This window comes from Myxine glutinosa, chromosome 3 (assembly GCF_964187855.1).
Source record: "Myxine glutinosa chromosome 3, kmMyxGlut1.1, whole genome shotgun sequence".
Lineage (NCBI taxonomy): Eukaryota > Metazoa > Chordata > Myxini > Myxiniformes > Myxinidae > Myxine > Myxine glutinosa.
The window spans coordinates 153,287,874-153,306,750 of NC_136263.1; the positions used below are offsets into that span (position 1 = coordinate 153,287,874).

Consider the following 18,877-nt stretch of genomic DNA (forward strand, 5'->3'; position numbering starts at 1 on the left):
ATTACTTGGCTTTGTTTACCTTTTCTCGTTTGTTTAGCTTGCCAACCAATATGGCGTCAGCGCACTGCATCATGGGTACTGACATCCCCTCGACCTCTCCATCGCCCGAATCGATTGAAGAAGCACCAAAAAATCGTCAGCCAATGAGGTTCTCCGTGACGTTGTTTTCCTTCAAATTCACTGAAAATCCGGTTTGGAAATCGCGGACTGACGAGCGAGACCTTCATTACGACTACGAGGAAGACTTCAGGCGAGCCAATGTTACCGAGCTCCTGATTGGTCTAAACGGCGTCACGTGTCCTTTTGGTCACTGAGTGATCCCAATATAATATCCGTAGTTGGAGCAGGAGCTTGTGTAATATTGTCGAGTTTTTGGGATTTGTGGCACTTCTGAATCTTAACCGATACAGCGAGACCTTACCAAATATGGTCATTATAGGGGCGTGTATGCAACCGGAAAGGGAGGTTCGTTGGTGTGAACTACTGACAAGACACACGGTAACTTGCCTCTACTTACGCAATCACGTTTAATTAAAGATATGGAAAATGTTATTACGTAATTATTTTGACTGAACAGCGAGAATTCGAATAACGAATGAAATAACTGAAAATCGCTCGACCGCCAGGAAGCGGTGACACTGACAGAGTATCCAGTCAGGGTTCCGAATGGACTTGGCAGCGGTTCGAATCCCATCTTGTTTATTTTTCCCATTGACAAAATAAAAACAATCGTGGATGCCATTTGTTATTGAGAAGGGGTTAAATGGAAATAGGAAATTAATGTTTGACACAATATCAGATTAATTTCGAATGCCAAATGAGCCTTCAAATATGTGCAGGGCAGGGCTAAGTGTATTGGTAAAACTTATTATAATGGAGCAAGCGTATATGGTTATGTATGTAGGTATGTAGTTATGTATGCATTAGGTGTACCGGAAAGTAATGTCGTTTTTTAAACTGTGTATTCCTCTGAAAAACGACATTACTTTCCACTACACCTAATTAATATGTATAGTCACATGAAAAAGTAAGTACACCCCATGTAAAGTTGACTTTTTCAACATATTTCAACATACAGCTATTTGTTCTTCATTTCAACAATATTGATAGATAAAGGTGATATAATATAACAAATATCATGAAACATTTACATTTTGTAGTCCATTGTATAATTTAAATAAACATAAATGCAAATTTCGCATGTGGAAAAAGTAAGTACACCCCTACATTTATCACTACTTCAAATACCTAAAATTAGAATCAGGTGCACCAGCTCAGGTGCAAATGATTAGAACATCGTTAGAGAGGATCTTGGAGGAACCTGTCTTATTTAAACCTCAGACATTTAGTTTGGTTTGCTCTTTGTTGTTGAAGTGTGCGGCGTCACCATGCCGAGATCAAAAGAGCTCTCTGAGGCCTTCAGAAAGAAGGTTATAGATGCCTACGAGTCTGGGAAGGGATTTAAAAAGATCTCCAAACAATTTGAAATCAATCATTCGACTGTCTGGAAGATCATCTACAAGTGGAGAAGATTCCAAACAACTGCCAACTTGTTCAGGCCAGGCCACCCCAGCAAGTTCAGCCCGAGAGCAGACCGCAAGATGCTGAAAGAAGTCTCTAAGAACCCCAGAATGTCATCACGTGACCTACAAGTAGCTCTTGCCACTGTTGATGTCAAAGTGCACGAGTCTACCATTAGAAAGAGGCTGCACAAATTTGATCTACATAGGAGGTGTGCCAGGAGGAAACCTTTGCTGTCCAGAAAGAACATCAGGGCAAGACTAAAGTTTGCCAATGAACACCGAGGCAAAGACCAGCACTTCTGGAACAATGTGCTCTGGACAGATGAGTCAAATGTAGAGCTATTTGGCCACAGTACCAGAAGAGATGTTTGGGGAAAACCAAAGACAGCATTTGACTACAAGAACCTGATACCAACTGCAAAGAATGGTGGTGGAAATGTTATGGTTTGGGGCAGCTTTGCTGCATCATGGCCTGGGCAGCTCACCGTCATAGAATCCACGATGAATTCTTCAATGTACCAGAGGGTGCTTGAGGATAATGTGAGGCCATCTGTTGGAAATTGAAGCTCAACCGAAGGTGGACCTTGCAACATGACAATGACCCTAAACATAGCAGTAAATCCACCAAGGAATGGCTGAAAAGAAAGAAATGGAGGGTTCTGGAATGGCCAAGTCAAAGCCCGGATCTAAGTCCCATCGAGATGTTGTGGGGGGATTTGAAACGAGCTGTGCATGCAAGAAACCCCTGAAACATCGCACAGCTGAAAGAATTCTGCATGGAGGAGTGGGCAAACATTTCTCCCAGTCGATGTCAGAGACTGGTAGACAAGTATAAGAAATGCCTACTTGAGGTTGTTTCTGCCAAAGGGGGCAATACCACCTAACAGAGCTGAGGGTGTACTTACTTTTTCCACAGAAGGAAATGGCATCTCTTAATTTTTTGTTGAATAAATTAATTGCAAAGTCAATTTTTCATTGTTTTTTGTTCAATTAGATCACCTTTATCTATAGATACTGTTTAAATGAAGATCATATATTGATATGTCCACATATGTTAAAAAGATTTTAAAAACATTTCATGGGGTGTACTTACTTTTTCCACATGTGAAATTTGCATTCATGTTTATTTAAATTATACAATGGACTACAAAATGTAAATGTTTCATGATATTTGTTATATTATATCACCTTTCTCTATCAATATTGTTGAAATGAAGATCAAATAGCTGTATGTTGAAATTTGTTGAAAATGTCCAAACTTTACATGGGGTGTACTTACTTTTTCACGTTACTGTATATTACCCAGGGGGCCAAATGGGTTTAACAGACATGGCGTGCTGTAAAATGTTTGCTGCCAAAAATCATATCTATATATATATATAGGAACAAAATGTATATGGACAACCTTGCCAACAAGCTACTAAAAAATCTGGAGGAAGCCTCGATACAACATAACCCTATACATACGCGAATACGGCGCCATCAGCGGCGATCAGCCATTATGGTTTATCCATGTTCCTTGAGCAATGATGAAGGAAAAACTTAATTCGAACAAACCAAATATATCATCAATAAATTATTACTTCCTGAAGAATTTACATCTCAATATCAAGGCATATTTTGGGAAAAACATTAAAGAATTGTTCAAAATGTTCAATCGCATTTCTGTGGTGCTGTTATCACTTTCTGATTCACTGCTGCTGTCAAAGGTGGCAGTGTAGTGGGCGCGGCTGAACTTCTTTATCGATCCCTGACAGCGGCAGCCAATATAACAGGCAATGAATGTTCTTCTTCCCACATGAGCAGTTTGTGTTGCAGCCCTTGGTGCAGCCACAGGAGATCGTCTGCATCATCTACTCTGCCCAGGTCGGGTATGTGGATTGCACTGAGACCAGCTTTCCATCATCCACGTTGTTGTTGATCAGGCTTGTGGTTGTTGCAGTGAATGGCTTGGTCTCCATGGCTGCCATCACTTTCACAATCATCTCTGAATCTCTTGCCACACGTATTGGACCTCACTCGTGGTGTGCATTGGAAGAGTTGAGATACAACATTGACTTCAGTTGGGCGGCTCCTGCTACAGTGACCGCCATCGAAATAAAGAAAGATGAATGCATGACTTCCGGTTAGCTTTTCAATTATCGAGGTTAAATGCAGGCGATTGCGTTGCTTGGCTATGGTGTGGTGCCAAAAGGGACATAGGAAATAAATTAGAGGTAATGACATATAAGGGATAAATTACCCATAATCCCTGAGCTAATTAACATACCCCTCATAATGGGGACGAATGTACAAACTTAACCCGACAGTCCAGTCCAATACAAAGTCCCTACTTATTATACGAGGTGGTTCTTCTTCTTTCTTCACGACAATCGGAGCACACTAATCGATACATTCTACCTGGTTCGTTCGAAGGTAATCACTGCCTAACCCCTACAAACGTAACAATATATATATATAAACCGAAAAACATGATCCATGAAGCCATGTGACTATATATCTATTAATTACGCACTTTTTCAACGTCGGTTGCATCCTGTCTCTCCATTACATACTATTGGAACAAAATGTCAATCAATTACGTACTACCATCCTGGTCTTAAAGTTCTAAAGACTCCTCAGAACTTTGAAGAACCCGAAGACCCAAAAGACCTTGAAGACCGTGAAGACCTTCAAGATCCTTAAAGACCCAGATTACCCCCAAAGGCCCAGAGGACACAAAATACCCTTAAAGACCCAGATGACCCAAAAGACCATTAACGACTGTGAAGACCCTGAAGTGGCCAAAGACCCATAAGATGCTTTTGACCCATTAGATCAGTTTGGGCACTTGACCATTTAGTTTTAGAGCTTTGCACCACTTGGACCTTTTTAAATTACAAATAAGTTACAAATAAATAATATCACCAATATTACCAATATTACAAATAAATTTGTACAAAAGAAATGTTTGTATTATGATTGGTGGGAAATCATGACAACACAGAAACAAGTGTTCAGTCAGGTCATTGTCCTCAGTTAGAACAAGCCCCTGCCTCTGCAGCGACATGTGGTGAGGAGAGCGTAGCAAGCCGATCCATGCTAGTGAATATAATTTCAAGAAAAGCATATCAAGTTTTCAAAACACCCTTTATGAGCAAAAAGGATAATTGACAAAAATGCATGTGTACAAAGGCTTTGTGAATCGCATACTTTTTGCTCGACACCAAGTCAACACGTTTACTATACAGTATTACGTTTTAGGCATTAAATTGCAAATAATATCAGCACCAGGTGTACATATAACTACATGTAGCTTGTTTTGGCAATATTGGGTATATTTCCAAAACAGATATACAACATATGTACATATTTACAATTCAGCAAAAGTATATAACATATGTTGTACAATTGAGTACAACATATGTACATAATTGCAGTACAAGTGTTCGTTCATGAGTCTTAACCTTTGGAGAGAGATGTCTGGCAGAATGGCCGAGGTACGCACACTCTCCTCCAAGCCGTCTAGCCTGGGTTCAAATACCATCCCACCTATAAACTGTCATCCGGTGTTTCACAGGCAGGGCGATTCATCAATGTTTGTGCCGTCCCTCGGATGTACCTTAAATGGGCGTCCTGTCTGCTAGCATTAGTTGGTGGACGTTAAATATCCTATGGTGTCCTTTGCAGGAAGAGCAGGCAATCATCCATCAGCAAGGGGCTGCATAAGAAATGAATGAAAGATGAGATTTAATTACAACAGAGTGTGATTGAGTCAGAAATGTGTTTAAGAGAGGTCAGGGATCATGTGTGAATGAGAGTGACCGATTTTGAGAGGGATGGGTTGGGGGTAAAAAGTGAAGGGAACTGGGACTGGGAGAAAAGTGAAAATAATAGGCAAACAAGCAGCTAAACAAAAAAGTTAGATAAGTAAACTAAAGCAACTTTTTAAAAAAAGTCAATAAAAAAGAGCAGATGTAGGACAGACAAAACGAAATAAAGTAAAATCAAAAAGGAAAAACAGAGGGAAAGGATTGAAAAGTTTTAAGAGATGGGAAGTCTAAACGAATGAAAAGCGCTCGTTGTTCCCATTGGGAGCCATGATGCTGATCATGAAGAGGAGGCTTTGCTCTTCGGGTTGATGAATCTCCATGGTGCTGAAATAAAGAAAGATGACGGAGACTGCCATGGAGGAATTTCCAAGTTTCGAGCAATCGGCTTGGAGAGGTCTGTGCTTTTGATTGGTGCATTCAAGTGTTCACAGAAGCAATCACCCAGTCTTGCCAATGTCGACCTTCGTGCAGAGTGCATGTGCTTCCACAGATCGCATTCAAGGAGTTGCAGTCAAAGTAGTTCAGAACTTGAATACTGCTTTTGGGGCAGGTTAAAGGGCAGGTGTTACAGCGACGGTGAACAATGAAAGGCTCCTGTTGGGAGATCCTGCACCCAATAAATCTCTGGCAAATTAAAATCCCCATAAATCATCTCTTCCCTTACGACATGCCTTTGGATTCTGGATTCTACAATCTTACATCCACCGTGACACATGGTTGTCTTTTACCGAGATTGCTACGTCCCCTCCAATTTTCTCTTTCCCATCACAACTGTACATCCTGTAGCCTTCCAATATTGTCCCCCAATTTCTCTTTGCTACGTCCGCCATCGATGGTTGACCCGTTTGTTTGGCTGTGAGCAGCACGATATCTCAAAAAGTTATGGACGGATTTGGCCGGAACCATAGTGGACAGGTTGGGTGTGTGACAAGGACAAGCCGATTCGATTTTGGTTTAGGTACGGATGCAGATCAGTGGGATGTGCTCTACCGAGTTCCCTTCTAGTTAAACCATGTCCCACTTGCTGCAATTCTATTATCCCTGCTATTTTGTTTCAAGTCAAGCTCTTCAATTATTATTTAAGCTCCCCGACTTTGGTATAGAATAGTTTTTAGTTTTTCTTTCCTGCAATTAAATTACAACTCATTTTCAGCAATACATACATACAACCACCTTTAGAGGCCATTTTTCCCCACAGAGCGGGGGTTGGCCTTTTTCGGGCACCGTGGTGCCCTTTTTGAAGCAATGATTTACGGCCGGATGCCCTTCCTGCCACCAACCCTGTTAGTCGCCTCTTGCGACACACAGGGAATTACCAGTGAGCTGGTACTCAATTTGCCGACCTCGGAAGGACGACAGGCTGAGTCAACCCCCTGGCGTCAATTCAGCGATCGACCGGGATTCGAACCCAGGATCCCAAGCCGGCACCCTAACCGCCAAGCCAACACCAGGCTATGTTTTCAGCAATACATGAATTGCAGAAATCCATGTTGTCAGTTTAGAACAGGCCGAGGCCTGCCTTTTGTACTGCAGAGCAGAGCAAACCGTCAGCTGTACTAATAAGAGCAGTTTTAACCCCAAAACAAATACTAAATGTTTTTACTATTCAAAAATAAAAAAGCACAATGAAAAATTGTCGTATGTGTTAAAACTGGAACAGGGTAATACAACTGAGGGACTGCAATGCACTCTAAAAGGCAGGCCATGGCTTGTTATAAACGAATAATACATATGTTTGGTGTCAATTTTTCATCCGTCATCATCAAACATTTCCAAGGTAACTGTATTCAAAATTGTAAAAAAAAAATATTAAAAAATTAAAAAACATTACAGCAAGGTCAAGCTGCTGTCAAAAGAAGTTAAATGAATAAAAACATCACATAAAAGCAAAACAAGAGTTTCAATCAAATTAAAAGAAATGAAGAGTAATGAGAAGAACATTACCTGTTAGACCGGAGACCTGTTTTGAAATGGCATTGGGGCTGCTGTGCATTGTTTCTCGTTGTTAATGGAATAACAAGCCAATAACGTGCAAGGGCCAAAATGGCTTGCCAACGATGACAATAACAAAGCAATCTTTGAAAATGCCTGGCGATACATCAGGAGAAAGACATTCATTCATATAGCTGGCTTGGTCCAAATGGGGGATGTTACAAATGTGGAGAAAAGTAAGGCAGAGAACAGCAGACTGAACCTGGCAGGGTTGCCTGGATTCTCTGGGCCCTAGAGGTAAGCACACTCGCCTCAAAGCTGTCTAGCCTGGGTTTGAATCCCGACCCAGCTATAACCACACACCGAGTGATTCATTGACGTGTGTGCCGTCCCACGGATGGACGTTAAAGTGGGCGTCCCATCTGTCGGCATTCGTTGGTGGATGCTAAAGATCCTTCGGTGTCTTTCGTGAAGAGTAGGTGAGCTATCGCCGGCACCACGAACAAATTCCAAATTTCCTGCCCTGACCTACAGGGAGTGTTGCATCAGCAACACAGCCACATCCTCAGCCAATGATTCTATTCCACAGCCTTGTACTGCAAACGAAAGAAGAAGAATGAAAAAATGAAAACCAAATGAGAACAGGAGAAAGAGCAGACCGATACGAATACAAACGTGGGGAGTGAGGGGAAAAAACGTTTTTGAAAATGTAGTCTTTACTTGCAATAATTGTAGGTCATCTTTACAATCCATATCTTTTGTACAGTTCGAGGTTTGTTCGATTATCTTTATGCACAAATGTTTAAATAAGAATGTACAAGTTTCTGGACATCTTTTCTGCATGCCTTTCTCATCACAAGAAACAAAAACTGTAAAAGAATCAAAAATGCTGGTGCAAATCAGACGTCGTACTCTGAAATGCCAGAAACCTTTCTGCACACAACGAAAGAGAAGACATGCTCGACGTTGACAAATTTGTATTCTGATGTGGCATTTCACAAGACTTGCAGTGCAGTGCAATGACCACATTTTGAGTGCTTCTCCGACCGGGTCGTCCCAATGGCGTTGGTACTGCTCAGTCCCCTGGCTTGTCCTGCTGCCCATCCTCACCTAAGCCGTTCAGGTAGGTCTCACGGCTTATCTTCAGCAATTCCCTTAGGGTTCTGTTTTCCAGCTGGAGTGGTGGGAAAATAGGCAACAAAATAAAAGTCATTACCAATTGGTATCAAGAGGGACATATCAACTAATTTCCGTAGTTCGCTGCTATACGAAACACACAATTCAAATTGTACCTTTTTGTCAAACAATATTAGGGACTATATCCATAACAATACTGACGATTCAAAAACAATAACAACAATAAATCGTCCTACTTCCAACTGCGCTAGCTTCTGACGATCTCCAACCACATGGGCGTCGTCGATTTCTATGGCACGCTTCATAACGGCAGCCATTTCGCACACCTTCTGCACGTGTTCGTGGAGTTCCTGCAGATAATACTTGGTGTTACATACGTGGAATTAACTTTATTTACAATTCACAGTCGGTAGAGAGAAATTAAAATCTCCAATTGACCTCAGGAAAAAAGTACTGTAAAGTGAACATGTTCAGAAAGAAAAGAAAACCCCTACAGAAGGAAAATGCAAGTTTGGGTGCATCTCGCCATTTTAGAGCTTGAGGCGTAGACGTTTACACCAAGACTGCAAAGTTCAGTTGTCACCAAACAATTACGCAACTAGAACGGCATTCAGTAGAGGGCATTAGTCTTACCTCGCACACTCATTCTGAACAAAAATATCATCGTTACCTGAACACGCTACTATGTGCACCCTATTGCGTCACATACATGGCTATTATCCGTCTACAGCTTTATTGATTATTAGGATATTTAACGACCACTTGTGTGCACATTAAGGCTGACTTGCATCAATGAAGATGAATATGAAAAAAAAAATTCAAATTATAACCCCCATGTATATATTGTATTTGAAGCCAGTCAATCATATGTATGAAGTTTCGCATCGATCTGTTAAGTGGTTCTGGAGAAGTTTTTTTTTACCTTTTTACTTTCAATCTAATATGGCCACCAGACCATTTGACCGATCACAGCATAAATTTAATTATTCACTCACATCGGGTCATGTCAGATGTTTGAAGATATATATATGATCAGATATGATATTTCAAATTTTTCAGAAAATGATTTCAATTCAACCAATTATGGCTGGAATGCCACTTCACCGATGACGTCATCGTTATCCTATATACCCCATGTGGAGTTGATTGCAAATGCCAAGTTTCCATTTCTTTGTTGAGCGGTTTTGGAGAAGATGGCCAATTTTTACCCTATAATCCAAATGGCTGCCATTCCATGTGACCTATAACATCATAGTTATAAATAAAATATTCTCCATGGAGAGTCCCTCCTATGCTTAAAGTTTTGCATCAGTCAGACAAGCATTTGCAGAGGAAAAATCATTTAAAGCAAAAAATATATAGGTTGGAGTGTTAGACGAAGACAGGCAGAGGCGTGACAATAGCGTCGCATCCCCTTCGAGGCAAAAGAATAAAGACAAAACTGTTCATCGACATCAGTTTTGTGTGAAATTTGAGAACATCGAGGTCACGTCTTTTCGAAGCTGTCCCATGCGCTCACGCTTTCGAAGCTAAGTGATTTTTCTCAATTGTGTTTTTGTCGAGACTGTATCTATCTTTCGGTGTATGTACCTATAGCGTATCTTTTGGAAAATTTTCGGTGCTAATTTTTCGTACATGTATACACAATCGTCGGTGAATGCGTATCGAGTATTCTGCGGCCTAGTTCTCGTAGGCTTGGCTACCGTACCGTCTCCGACCTTGTGGTTTTGTTTTTCTCTTAGCGATTCGTCGAATCCGCTGCAATTATTTTCGTTCACTGTTTCGTCCCAGTCGTTCAACCCGGAACCTCCTTGTTTAATATCTCTGCTCACAAAACAAAAACAAAAAAAACCCCAAAAAATATTTCCTTCCCAGGTCTTATTCGTTTATTTGTTGTTCTTATATGTTCGTTCGTTCTTCGTACGCGATCACGTGGTTATAAATGTATAATCTCTCCCCTGAACAACTATTTTCTCTCATATATTATAACACCCTTTTCTTCTTTTCCTACAAAAGGATGCTTTCGTCTTGCTCACCAAATCTATTCATTCCAAAAAATATATATAATACCATCTCTTACAGTTCCTCCTTTCTACATTCCCTAAACTATCCAGAACTCCACCCCTCCTTCAGTGTCCTCGAACGTATTTTTGACTCGAAGGTCTCAAACTCATTTTGCAAAAAATGTTCGTTTCCCATGAATCGTACACTTTCTAAAATCCAATCTCACCCCTCCCCTCCCAATCTTCCCCATCACCCCTTCCCTCAAAAACTTCCCCATCATCCCTCCCCTTCAAAACTTGCCCATCACCCCTCCCCTCCAAATCCACCCCCTTGCCCCTCCCCTCCAAATCTTCCCCATCACCCATCTCTTTCAAATATTCCCCCTTGCCCCTCCCCTCCAAATCTTCCCCATCACCCATCTCTTTCAAATCTTCCCCCTTGCCCCTTCCCTCCCCTCCCTCCTAAACTCCCCCCACACCCCTCCCCTCCGAGACTCTCCCTCGCTCCTCCCCTCCTAGACTCCCCTCTCACCCCTCCTCAAAGCATCCTCCCTGCTTCTTCCCCCTTCCAACTTTCACCGTCATCTCCCCCAACCTTCTGCCTCGCTCTTCCCCCTCCTCAAATAACACCTCACTGTGCCTCACCCAATCTCCATCAAACCTTTTGTCCACCCCATTCTTCCCTTTCTCCAAGCTGTTCTGAAATCTCTGAAATCTCTGACACACCTTCAACAGCTCTCCCTACCTCTTCCTCCTCTTCCACATCTTACCCTACCCCTCCCCCCCCCTGTTCTGGACCCGATGCTCCCCCTTCCTCTTCATTAACGGTATGGACCTCATGATGTCTCTGATGCCTTGGTATCTCTCCCAGGTTACTCCCTCCTCCGGTATGATAGACCTGAGCCTCGTCATGGAGGTGGGGTTGCTATCTTTATAAAAAACTCTCTTCCTCACTCGCCCTCCACTGCCCTCTCTCCACCTCACCCCCAGGAATACCTTTGGCTACGGCTTCCCCTTCGCTCCCACCTTTTGTTCATATGTGTGTTGTACCGTCCACCAAACAGCGATGACTCCATCTACATCTCGCTGTCTGATAATATGGACCAACTTCTATCTACCCATCCCAACTCTCTCTTCCTCATATGTGGTGATTTCAATTGTCACCATGCCAGTTGGCTGGGTGTGGGTACCTCTCTCACCAGCCACGGCTCTTCAGCAAAGGACTTCTGCGACTCACTGGGACTGACACAATCTGTCAATTTCCCGACCCGGATCTCAGTCAACGGAGCATCTTCTCTTCTGGATTTGGTTATGACAAACTTCCCTGAAAATGTCTGCTGCTCTTCTTCTGCTCCAATCGGCTCATCTGATCATGTGCTTGTCAAAGTGGACATCTCTCTGACCATTCTCAGAGAGCCTCCTCAGCGTCGACGAGTCTGGCATTTCACTCAGGCCAACTGGCACGGTCTTCAAGCAGCCATCAATCATCTGGACTGGTCTCCCATCTCTACCGCCTCTGACATCAACTCATCCTGGGAATTCTTTCAAAGTAAATTGCTCTCTCTCATGCACAGATTTATCCCATCTCGTCTTCAGTTGTCATACCCTTCCTCCCGTCCATGGTACACGGAATCTTGTGGTGAGGCTGTTGCCCTGAAACAACTTGCTTTCGTCTCCTGGAAAGCAAATCCAACGGAAGGAAATCTCATTTCCTTTCACAAAGCCCGAAACAAGTGTGTGTCCACTGTTACGTGGTCCTCCCGGTAACTACCTGGTCTTGGTGACCCCCGGACCGTGGGAGGGACCCCGCCAGAAAGATATATGGTTTATACGCTTTCGTAACGCAATCAATATGAATTCCGGTCAAGAAGAAACCCCACACCAAGGATCCGGAATAATCAATAATATATTCACTGAGCAATCAACAACCATCAACAATGCACAATCAATATTACAAAGATGTACACTCATCTACACAAACTCTAAGATGGCCATCTTATAGATTCCTCACGTGAGCCCCACTCCTGACTCCCTCCGTGGTCAATGTATCCCCCAATGTCTCTCGTCTCCGCACACGGGCGGTTGAACGAACCCCGGGCGGACGTGCTCCAAACGTGCCGTCTCGTACCGGGGACAGCTGTTGCAGCGCACCTCCTTGCCAAGCAACAGGGCAAAACCCAGCGCGGCTTCCAACGCGCGCTAGGCCCCGAAGTGCGACCCGTACGCGTCCTTGTAGACGGGGCAAAACCCAAACGCGGTTTTTCACCGCGTGCGAGGTTCGACGTGCGACCCGTACGCGGACTTGTAGACGGGGCAAAACCCAAACGCGGTTTTCAACGCGCGCGCGGCCCAACGTGCGACCGCTTGGTTCCGTGCACGAACTCACGGGGACTTCACGTGTCAACAGGTAGTTACGCGTCCAGGTAACTCCTCTCTCGCCAAACGGGTTTCGGCACGCCTCTGTTTTCCGCGCCGCGCAAGGTCGATTCCACCTGCGGTCGTCGCGGGGCGAGGAAGAAGAATCACCCTTTTTTCTCTCCTCGTGTCTTTTCTTCTCCCGTTTTCGGCCACTTCCGTTTCCGGCCACTGGTTCCGAAGGGCTCCTGACCCTCCCATCACAACAACCCTTAATATAATACACACGGATAAGCAACCTGAATGGTAATTCACATACATTCACATAAATATGTAACACCACCCTCAGGAGAGCCAGGAAACAATATCTCACCGTTCTCAAGACCGAACTCTCTTGTCTGTCTCCCTCTTCCAAATCCTGGTGGTGTCTCGTCAAATCTGTTTCTGGTGTTTGTTCCCCCTCCATCCCCTCCCTTACCTCAAACGGCTTAACGGCTGACTCCGCAAGTGAAAAAGCTGAATGCCTCAACTCTGTGTTTGCCTCTAAATCTTGTGTCCCAAACCCATCCCTCTCTGTACCCACCATACCCAGTCGTACCCAGCTGCTCCTGGACTCTGTGTCCTTTCCTCCTGACAAGGTGGAAAAGTTTCTGTCAACCCTCGACTCTGATTCTGCAACTGGTCCTGACGGCATCAGCCCACGGGTCCTAAAATCATGTTCTTCCGCTCTTTCACTCCATCTTTCTGTTCTCTTCACCCTCTCCTTTGCTCAAGGTCATCTGCCATCTGCTTGGAAATCAGCCAACATCACCGCTTTGCACAAAAAAGGTGCAAAAACAGATCCCAGCAACTACAGACCAATCAGCCTTCTCCCAATTATCAGCAAAGTCATGGAATCCATCATTGCTTCAGAAATGAAATCTTTCCTCTTCTCCAATGGCTTGATCTCTGATCATCAATTTGGTTTCAGACCTGGTCACTCTACTCTGGACATGCTGCTTCTGCTTTCTCAACAATGGATAGAGGTCCTCAACGCCAAACAGGAAATTAGAGCTGTCTCCCTTGACATTTCACGTGCCTTCGATACGGTCTGGCACCCTGCTCTGCTCACCAAACTCTCCTCCTTTGGTATCCATGGAAATCTCCACGCATGGCTGGCGGACTTCCTCTCTGGTCGTAGTCAACGTGTGGCCCTGAATGGGTTTCTCTCATCTCCTCTTCCTGTTCAGGCTGGAGTTCCCCAAGGTAGTGTTCTGGGCCCTGTGCTTTTCCTGGTCTTCATCAATGATCTCTCTGACTCTCTTGAAAATCCTCTCTATCTCTTTGCTGACGACTCTACTCTCTGTCGCTCCATTCCTCATCCCTCAGATCGGCAGACTGCAGCCTCCTCACTCTCTGCAGACCTGGACAAAATCACAGACTGGGCAAACAAATGGAACATGTCTTTCAATCCTGATAAATCTCACACTCTTACGATGTCTCTCCGAAAAGACCGACTGGAAAACCCTCCCATCCACTTTCTGAATAATCCTCTCCAAGAAGTTCTGTCACTCAAGCTTTTGGGTCTCACTATTTGCCATGATCTTTCCTGGGAAAACCACATTTCAAATCTGGCCTCCAAAGCCAGTCACCGACTGGGCATCCTCCGTCGTGTGAAGTCCTTCCTTGACACACCTGAGCTCCTCACCACATACAAGGCTTTCATCCGCAGCTCTATGGAATACTGCTCTCCCCTCTGGTCTGGTGCTCCTGCCTCACACCTAGCCCGTCTTCACGCTGTTGAAACCAAAGCGTTCAGAATCATTGGAATCTCCCGCGATGAAGCTAACTCCAAGGGCCTTTCACTCACTCACCGCAGGCAGGTTGGTGGTCTTTCCGTCTTCTACCGACTCCTCTCTGCCCTTGCCCCCCCAGCCCTCTCTGGGCTCTGTCCCCCAAATATTCCTACAGGTCGCACAAGATCTGCCTGCAACCCCCTTATGATTAAACTGCCAAAATCAAGACTTTCTGCTCACCTTCACTCCTTCATCCTCTTTTCTCCCGCCTCTGGAACAAACTCCCTCACTCTCTTCAATCCCACTCTACCCTCCAGGTCTTTAAAACAGCTGTTCACCACAATCTCTTATCCTCCCCCATCCAAAACCTTGATCTTTTCTACCCCCACTAATTTCGGTCCCCATGTGTTTTATACCTCTCCCCCCCCACCCCCCTCCCCTTCCCACGCCTCCTGCCCCCAAGCCCTCTCCCTCCCACACTTCTCCCTGCTCTCAAATGTTGTGGTTGTGTGCTTCCCCTTCTCTCCCCATCTTGGCTTCCGCTCCCTCTTTTGTATATTTTGTTTGTCTGGTTGATTTGTTTGTGAAATAAATGTTAGCTCTTTCACGAGCCTCGATTCAGTATACAAAAAAAAAAAAAAAACACCTACAAAAACGTGCGAACCGGTGAAAGTCGTTAGCAGTAACATCCCATCGTCTTCTTGATTATCAACATTGTTTACACATCATGATGAGGAAAATAAATAAATAAAAAGCATTCTGAGTATTGCGCTGCAATACATGTCCCCTACCAAAGTTCAAAGTGCCATAACTTTGTCAAAAATGATCGAATATGCAAATTTATGCACGGTTGATGCTGGTTTTCAAACTTGATCTGAGGTATGCTGAGACACGTGTGTGTCACGCCTCGCCTCGTTGATAAGCCCACAAGGTCGCTCCGTGGAGCGGCCTGCACGTATTGCACTGTGTGAATTATATAATTACCAACTCACGGTCTGAGGTACTGGCGATTCAAGAGATATCCATTTTTTAAAAATATGTTCGTTTAATTAACGATATCTGCCAAACCACATGCCCTATCGCAAATTCCAAAAGGACATTTTAGTAGACTGACATGCTGAACAGATATGTGAAGTTTCCCCTTGATTGGATCAAAAATGAGGGAGGGCTCGGTTTTAAAGATTCATGCTTAAAAACGTCATAACTCTGAAACCATGTGACATATGACGCCATGCGTATGCGATTCTGCCTGCAAAGTTTGGCCTCGATCTGTTCAGCCGTTGCAGAGAAAAAGGGGTTTTTGTGTTTCCACGAAAAACAATATGGCGGCCGAACCACGTGACCGGTGACGTCATAATTACCATTAAAGTATTCTCCAGACCGAGTCCCCCCTACGGTGAAAATTTTATCTCAATCGGTCCTATTATTGCAGAGAAAATCTTTTTTTTAAAGGAAATTAAAACTTAAAATGGCACTGAGTTAAGGATCATCAGAATTATCAGAATTCCCAAAATTCAAAGTGCCATAACTTTGTCAAAAATGATCGAAACGTCGTGAAGTTCGAACTTGATCTGTAACTTATCATGAGGAAACCATGTACCAAGTTTGAAATCATTAGCATTAAGAGTTTAGGAAAAAAAGTCCGGAAAGCTGTTCTTTGCGTGACGGACTAACGGACTGACGGACTGACAGACTGACGGACTGATGGACGTAGGGACGGCGTGCAAACCTATAGTCCCCTCCGGTGTACACCGGTAGGGGACTAATAAGAAGTGACCATCATCATGTACGCTATGCCCTATGCAGAGCCTTCGGTGCTGCCGAAGCAGTTACTCGGCTACCATCCTCGTCGGATCACCACTCCAACTCAGGAAGTCAGGGCAGGAACTTGCAAATTGACAAGAGTGCCGGCGATAGCTCACCTCTTCTTCGCGAACGACACCGTGATATATAATGCCCGTTAACTAATGTTGGCAGACGGGATGCCCGTTTAACGTCCACAAGAGGGACGGCACACATAAGTTGATGAGTCACCCTGCCTATAAAACACAGGGATGACAGTTTATAGCTGGGCCGAGATTCAAACCCAGGCTGGACAGCTTTGAAGAGTGTGCCGACCTGTAGGCCATCCTGCCAGCCCAGAAGAAAACACAGCAAGTTAAATTTTGCATAAAATTGTCGTTCTTTGTTTGACTGCCAACGTGTCTATAAAAGCTATAAAATTGGCACACGGTGGCAGAAACTATAACAGCACCATTACAAACAATATTTTGAAATGGCCAGATATGAAAGCCCAACATCATACCTCAAAATATGTTGTCACCAAGCGACTTTTTCTTTGCAAGACAATGCTCCTCGACCTGGCACACAGTTGTTTTGCTGCGAGTTTCTGCCAAAGCATCATGTTCCAGCTGTTTATAATCCTGCCTTTGCCTGATTTGTCATACTATCTGTAGATTGGCCAAATAAAAAATAAATAAACAATGCATACATGCCGTTGAGAGTGATAAAACGGATACCATCAAAATTGTGAAAGAATTTGTATAGAATACGAATTCTGTGGAATTTAAAGTGCTCCACATCATTGGCTCCCACTACAATGCCCAAGCACAAGGCCTGTTAGTCTCACATCGTAGCCAGATCGGTGGTCTTTGATTTTTTATTTTAACGCCTCTCCCCCTGTCAATGCGCCTCCCCGACCCCCTGCTCCCTCCCCAACTCCTCAACGTGTCCTTGCAGTAACCTCCTCTCAATTTAACTCACAAATTCCAGGCTTGCTCCCCATCTCCACTCTTTTTTTCCCATTTCTCCCATTTGTAGAACCGACGGTTCAATTCCACTCTTCTATCCAGGGTTTCAAGCAAGCAGCGCATCGCCATGACATCTCACGTTATCCCTCTCCCCAATCCACAATCTTTTCTACCCCCATTAACCCCTCCTCCACTCAAATCCTATAAAATTTACCGATAACTGCATTTCCTCCACATACGTGTGTGTGTGTGTGTGTGTGTGTGTGTGTGTGTGTGTGTGTGTGTGTGTGTGTGTGTGTGTGTGTGTGTGTGTGTGTGTGTGTGTGTGTGTGTGTGTGTGTGTGTGTGTGTGTGTGTGTGTGTCTCCCCCTCTCCGTTTCTCCCCCTCTCCGTTTCCCCCCCTCTGCTCTGTGTGTCTCTCACTCACACTAACTAGCTTGTTGTATCTATCTGTTACACCACAGCCCCATTGTCACTACATTGCCTTTTTACACCCTGTCACCTCACTCTTCCATGATCCACAATTTTGCTTACAGAATAAATAAATATAAATCCTCAATACTGCCCCTTTCAGCTGGAGGTGAACCAGCACCATCACTGGGACTGGGATGTGAATCTTGCGTCATCGGAGAAAATTATATGGGCAGTAAATTTGCCCAAACAAAATGTTCTCCCCTTTGTATTTATCCTTGTAGATTAAAACACCAGATCAAGAAAAACTGGACCTAGCGATATCGGCAGAGGATGAATGGTTGTCATAAGACTGATAGAACGCAGGTTAAAAATTCAAAGGATGGTAAACTCCATGATGCAATCAATGAATGTCTGGCTTTTAATACCAAATTAGACTGCTGCTACTTACACCCTCAGGGAAAAATAGACTTTAAAAAAAATAATAATACACCACATGACCCAGAAACGCTTACACAACATGCAGATGGCCGCCAATTTCAAAGTGCGAGTTGTATTATGACAGTTTTTTTTTGAAAAAAGGAAAAAGTACACTATATGCCGCAACATAATCAGCACGGCACAGAGCACAACATCGTGCACAGTACGCCCATTTCCAAACAACCCATGAGCTCACAGAGCATGCAACTCAAAAGGGAAACCATCATCACCGAGCGGCCATGCCAGTCGTCAGCATAGCAGGGAATATGGGAGAAAATGGGATCAAGGAAAATACAATGTTAGCCGCCCAGTCAAAATGTATTTTTATTAATCTGCATTTTTCTTATCTCATCTCTTATTGCAACCCCAATGAGTCAGCCCATTACCAGCTTCCCCATGCCATCTCAGAGCTATGCTGACAATATCCTGGTCTTGTTGTACACTCCAACTTGTTGTACACTAACATGTATAAACGTAATTGCACAAAAAAACAATTCATGCATTTTTGAAGAAGAAAAAATGAAATTGAGGATTATTCTCACACTGAGCAAAACGCCAATGGCATGGCATTACACTTAAAATATGCTGTGAAGACGAGGGACAATATTGAATTGACTGAGTGAAGAGGATACTAGATGGCAAGTGCTCTGCAGAAAAGCTTTTGGAGCCTTTAAAAAATACAGAAAAACTGCAAACAAT

General features: G+C 43.8%; 1 protein-coding gene across 2 annotated transcripts in view; it reads right to left on the reverse strand.

Moving 5' to 3' along the window:
* Nucleotides 1-4,635: 4,635 nt before the first annotated feature.
* Nucleotides 4,636-18,877, reverse strand: part of FGFR1OP2 (FGFR1 oncogene partner 2) — an 82,082-nt gene continuing 67,840 nt past the window's right edge. The window contains exons 5-7 of one of the 2 annotated variants that reach the window (XM_068109933.2): nucleotides 16,843-16,926; nucleotides 8,641-8,754; nucleotides 7,966-8,441 (exon numbers count right to left, since the gene is read on the reverse strand). In XM_068109933.2, coding sequence (XP_067966034.1) covers nucleotides 8,343-8,441; nucleotides 8,641-8,754; nucleotides 16,843-16,926 — 297 coding nt within the window. In that variant the 3' untranslated portion in view covers nucleotides 7,966-8,342. Of the gene's footprint in view, nucleotides 8,442-8,640; nucleotides 8,755-16,842; nucleotides 16,927-18,877 lie in introns of both variants that reach the window. The other variant, XM_068109934.2, reaches the window with a different exon arrangement.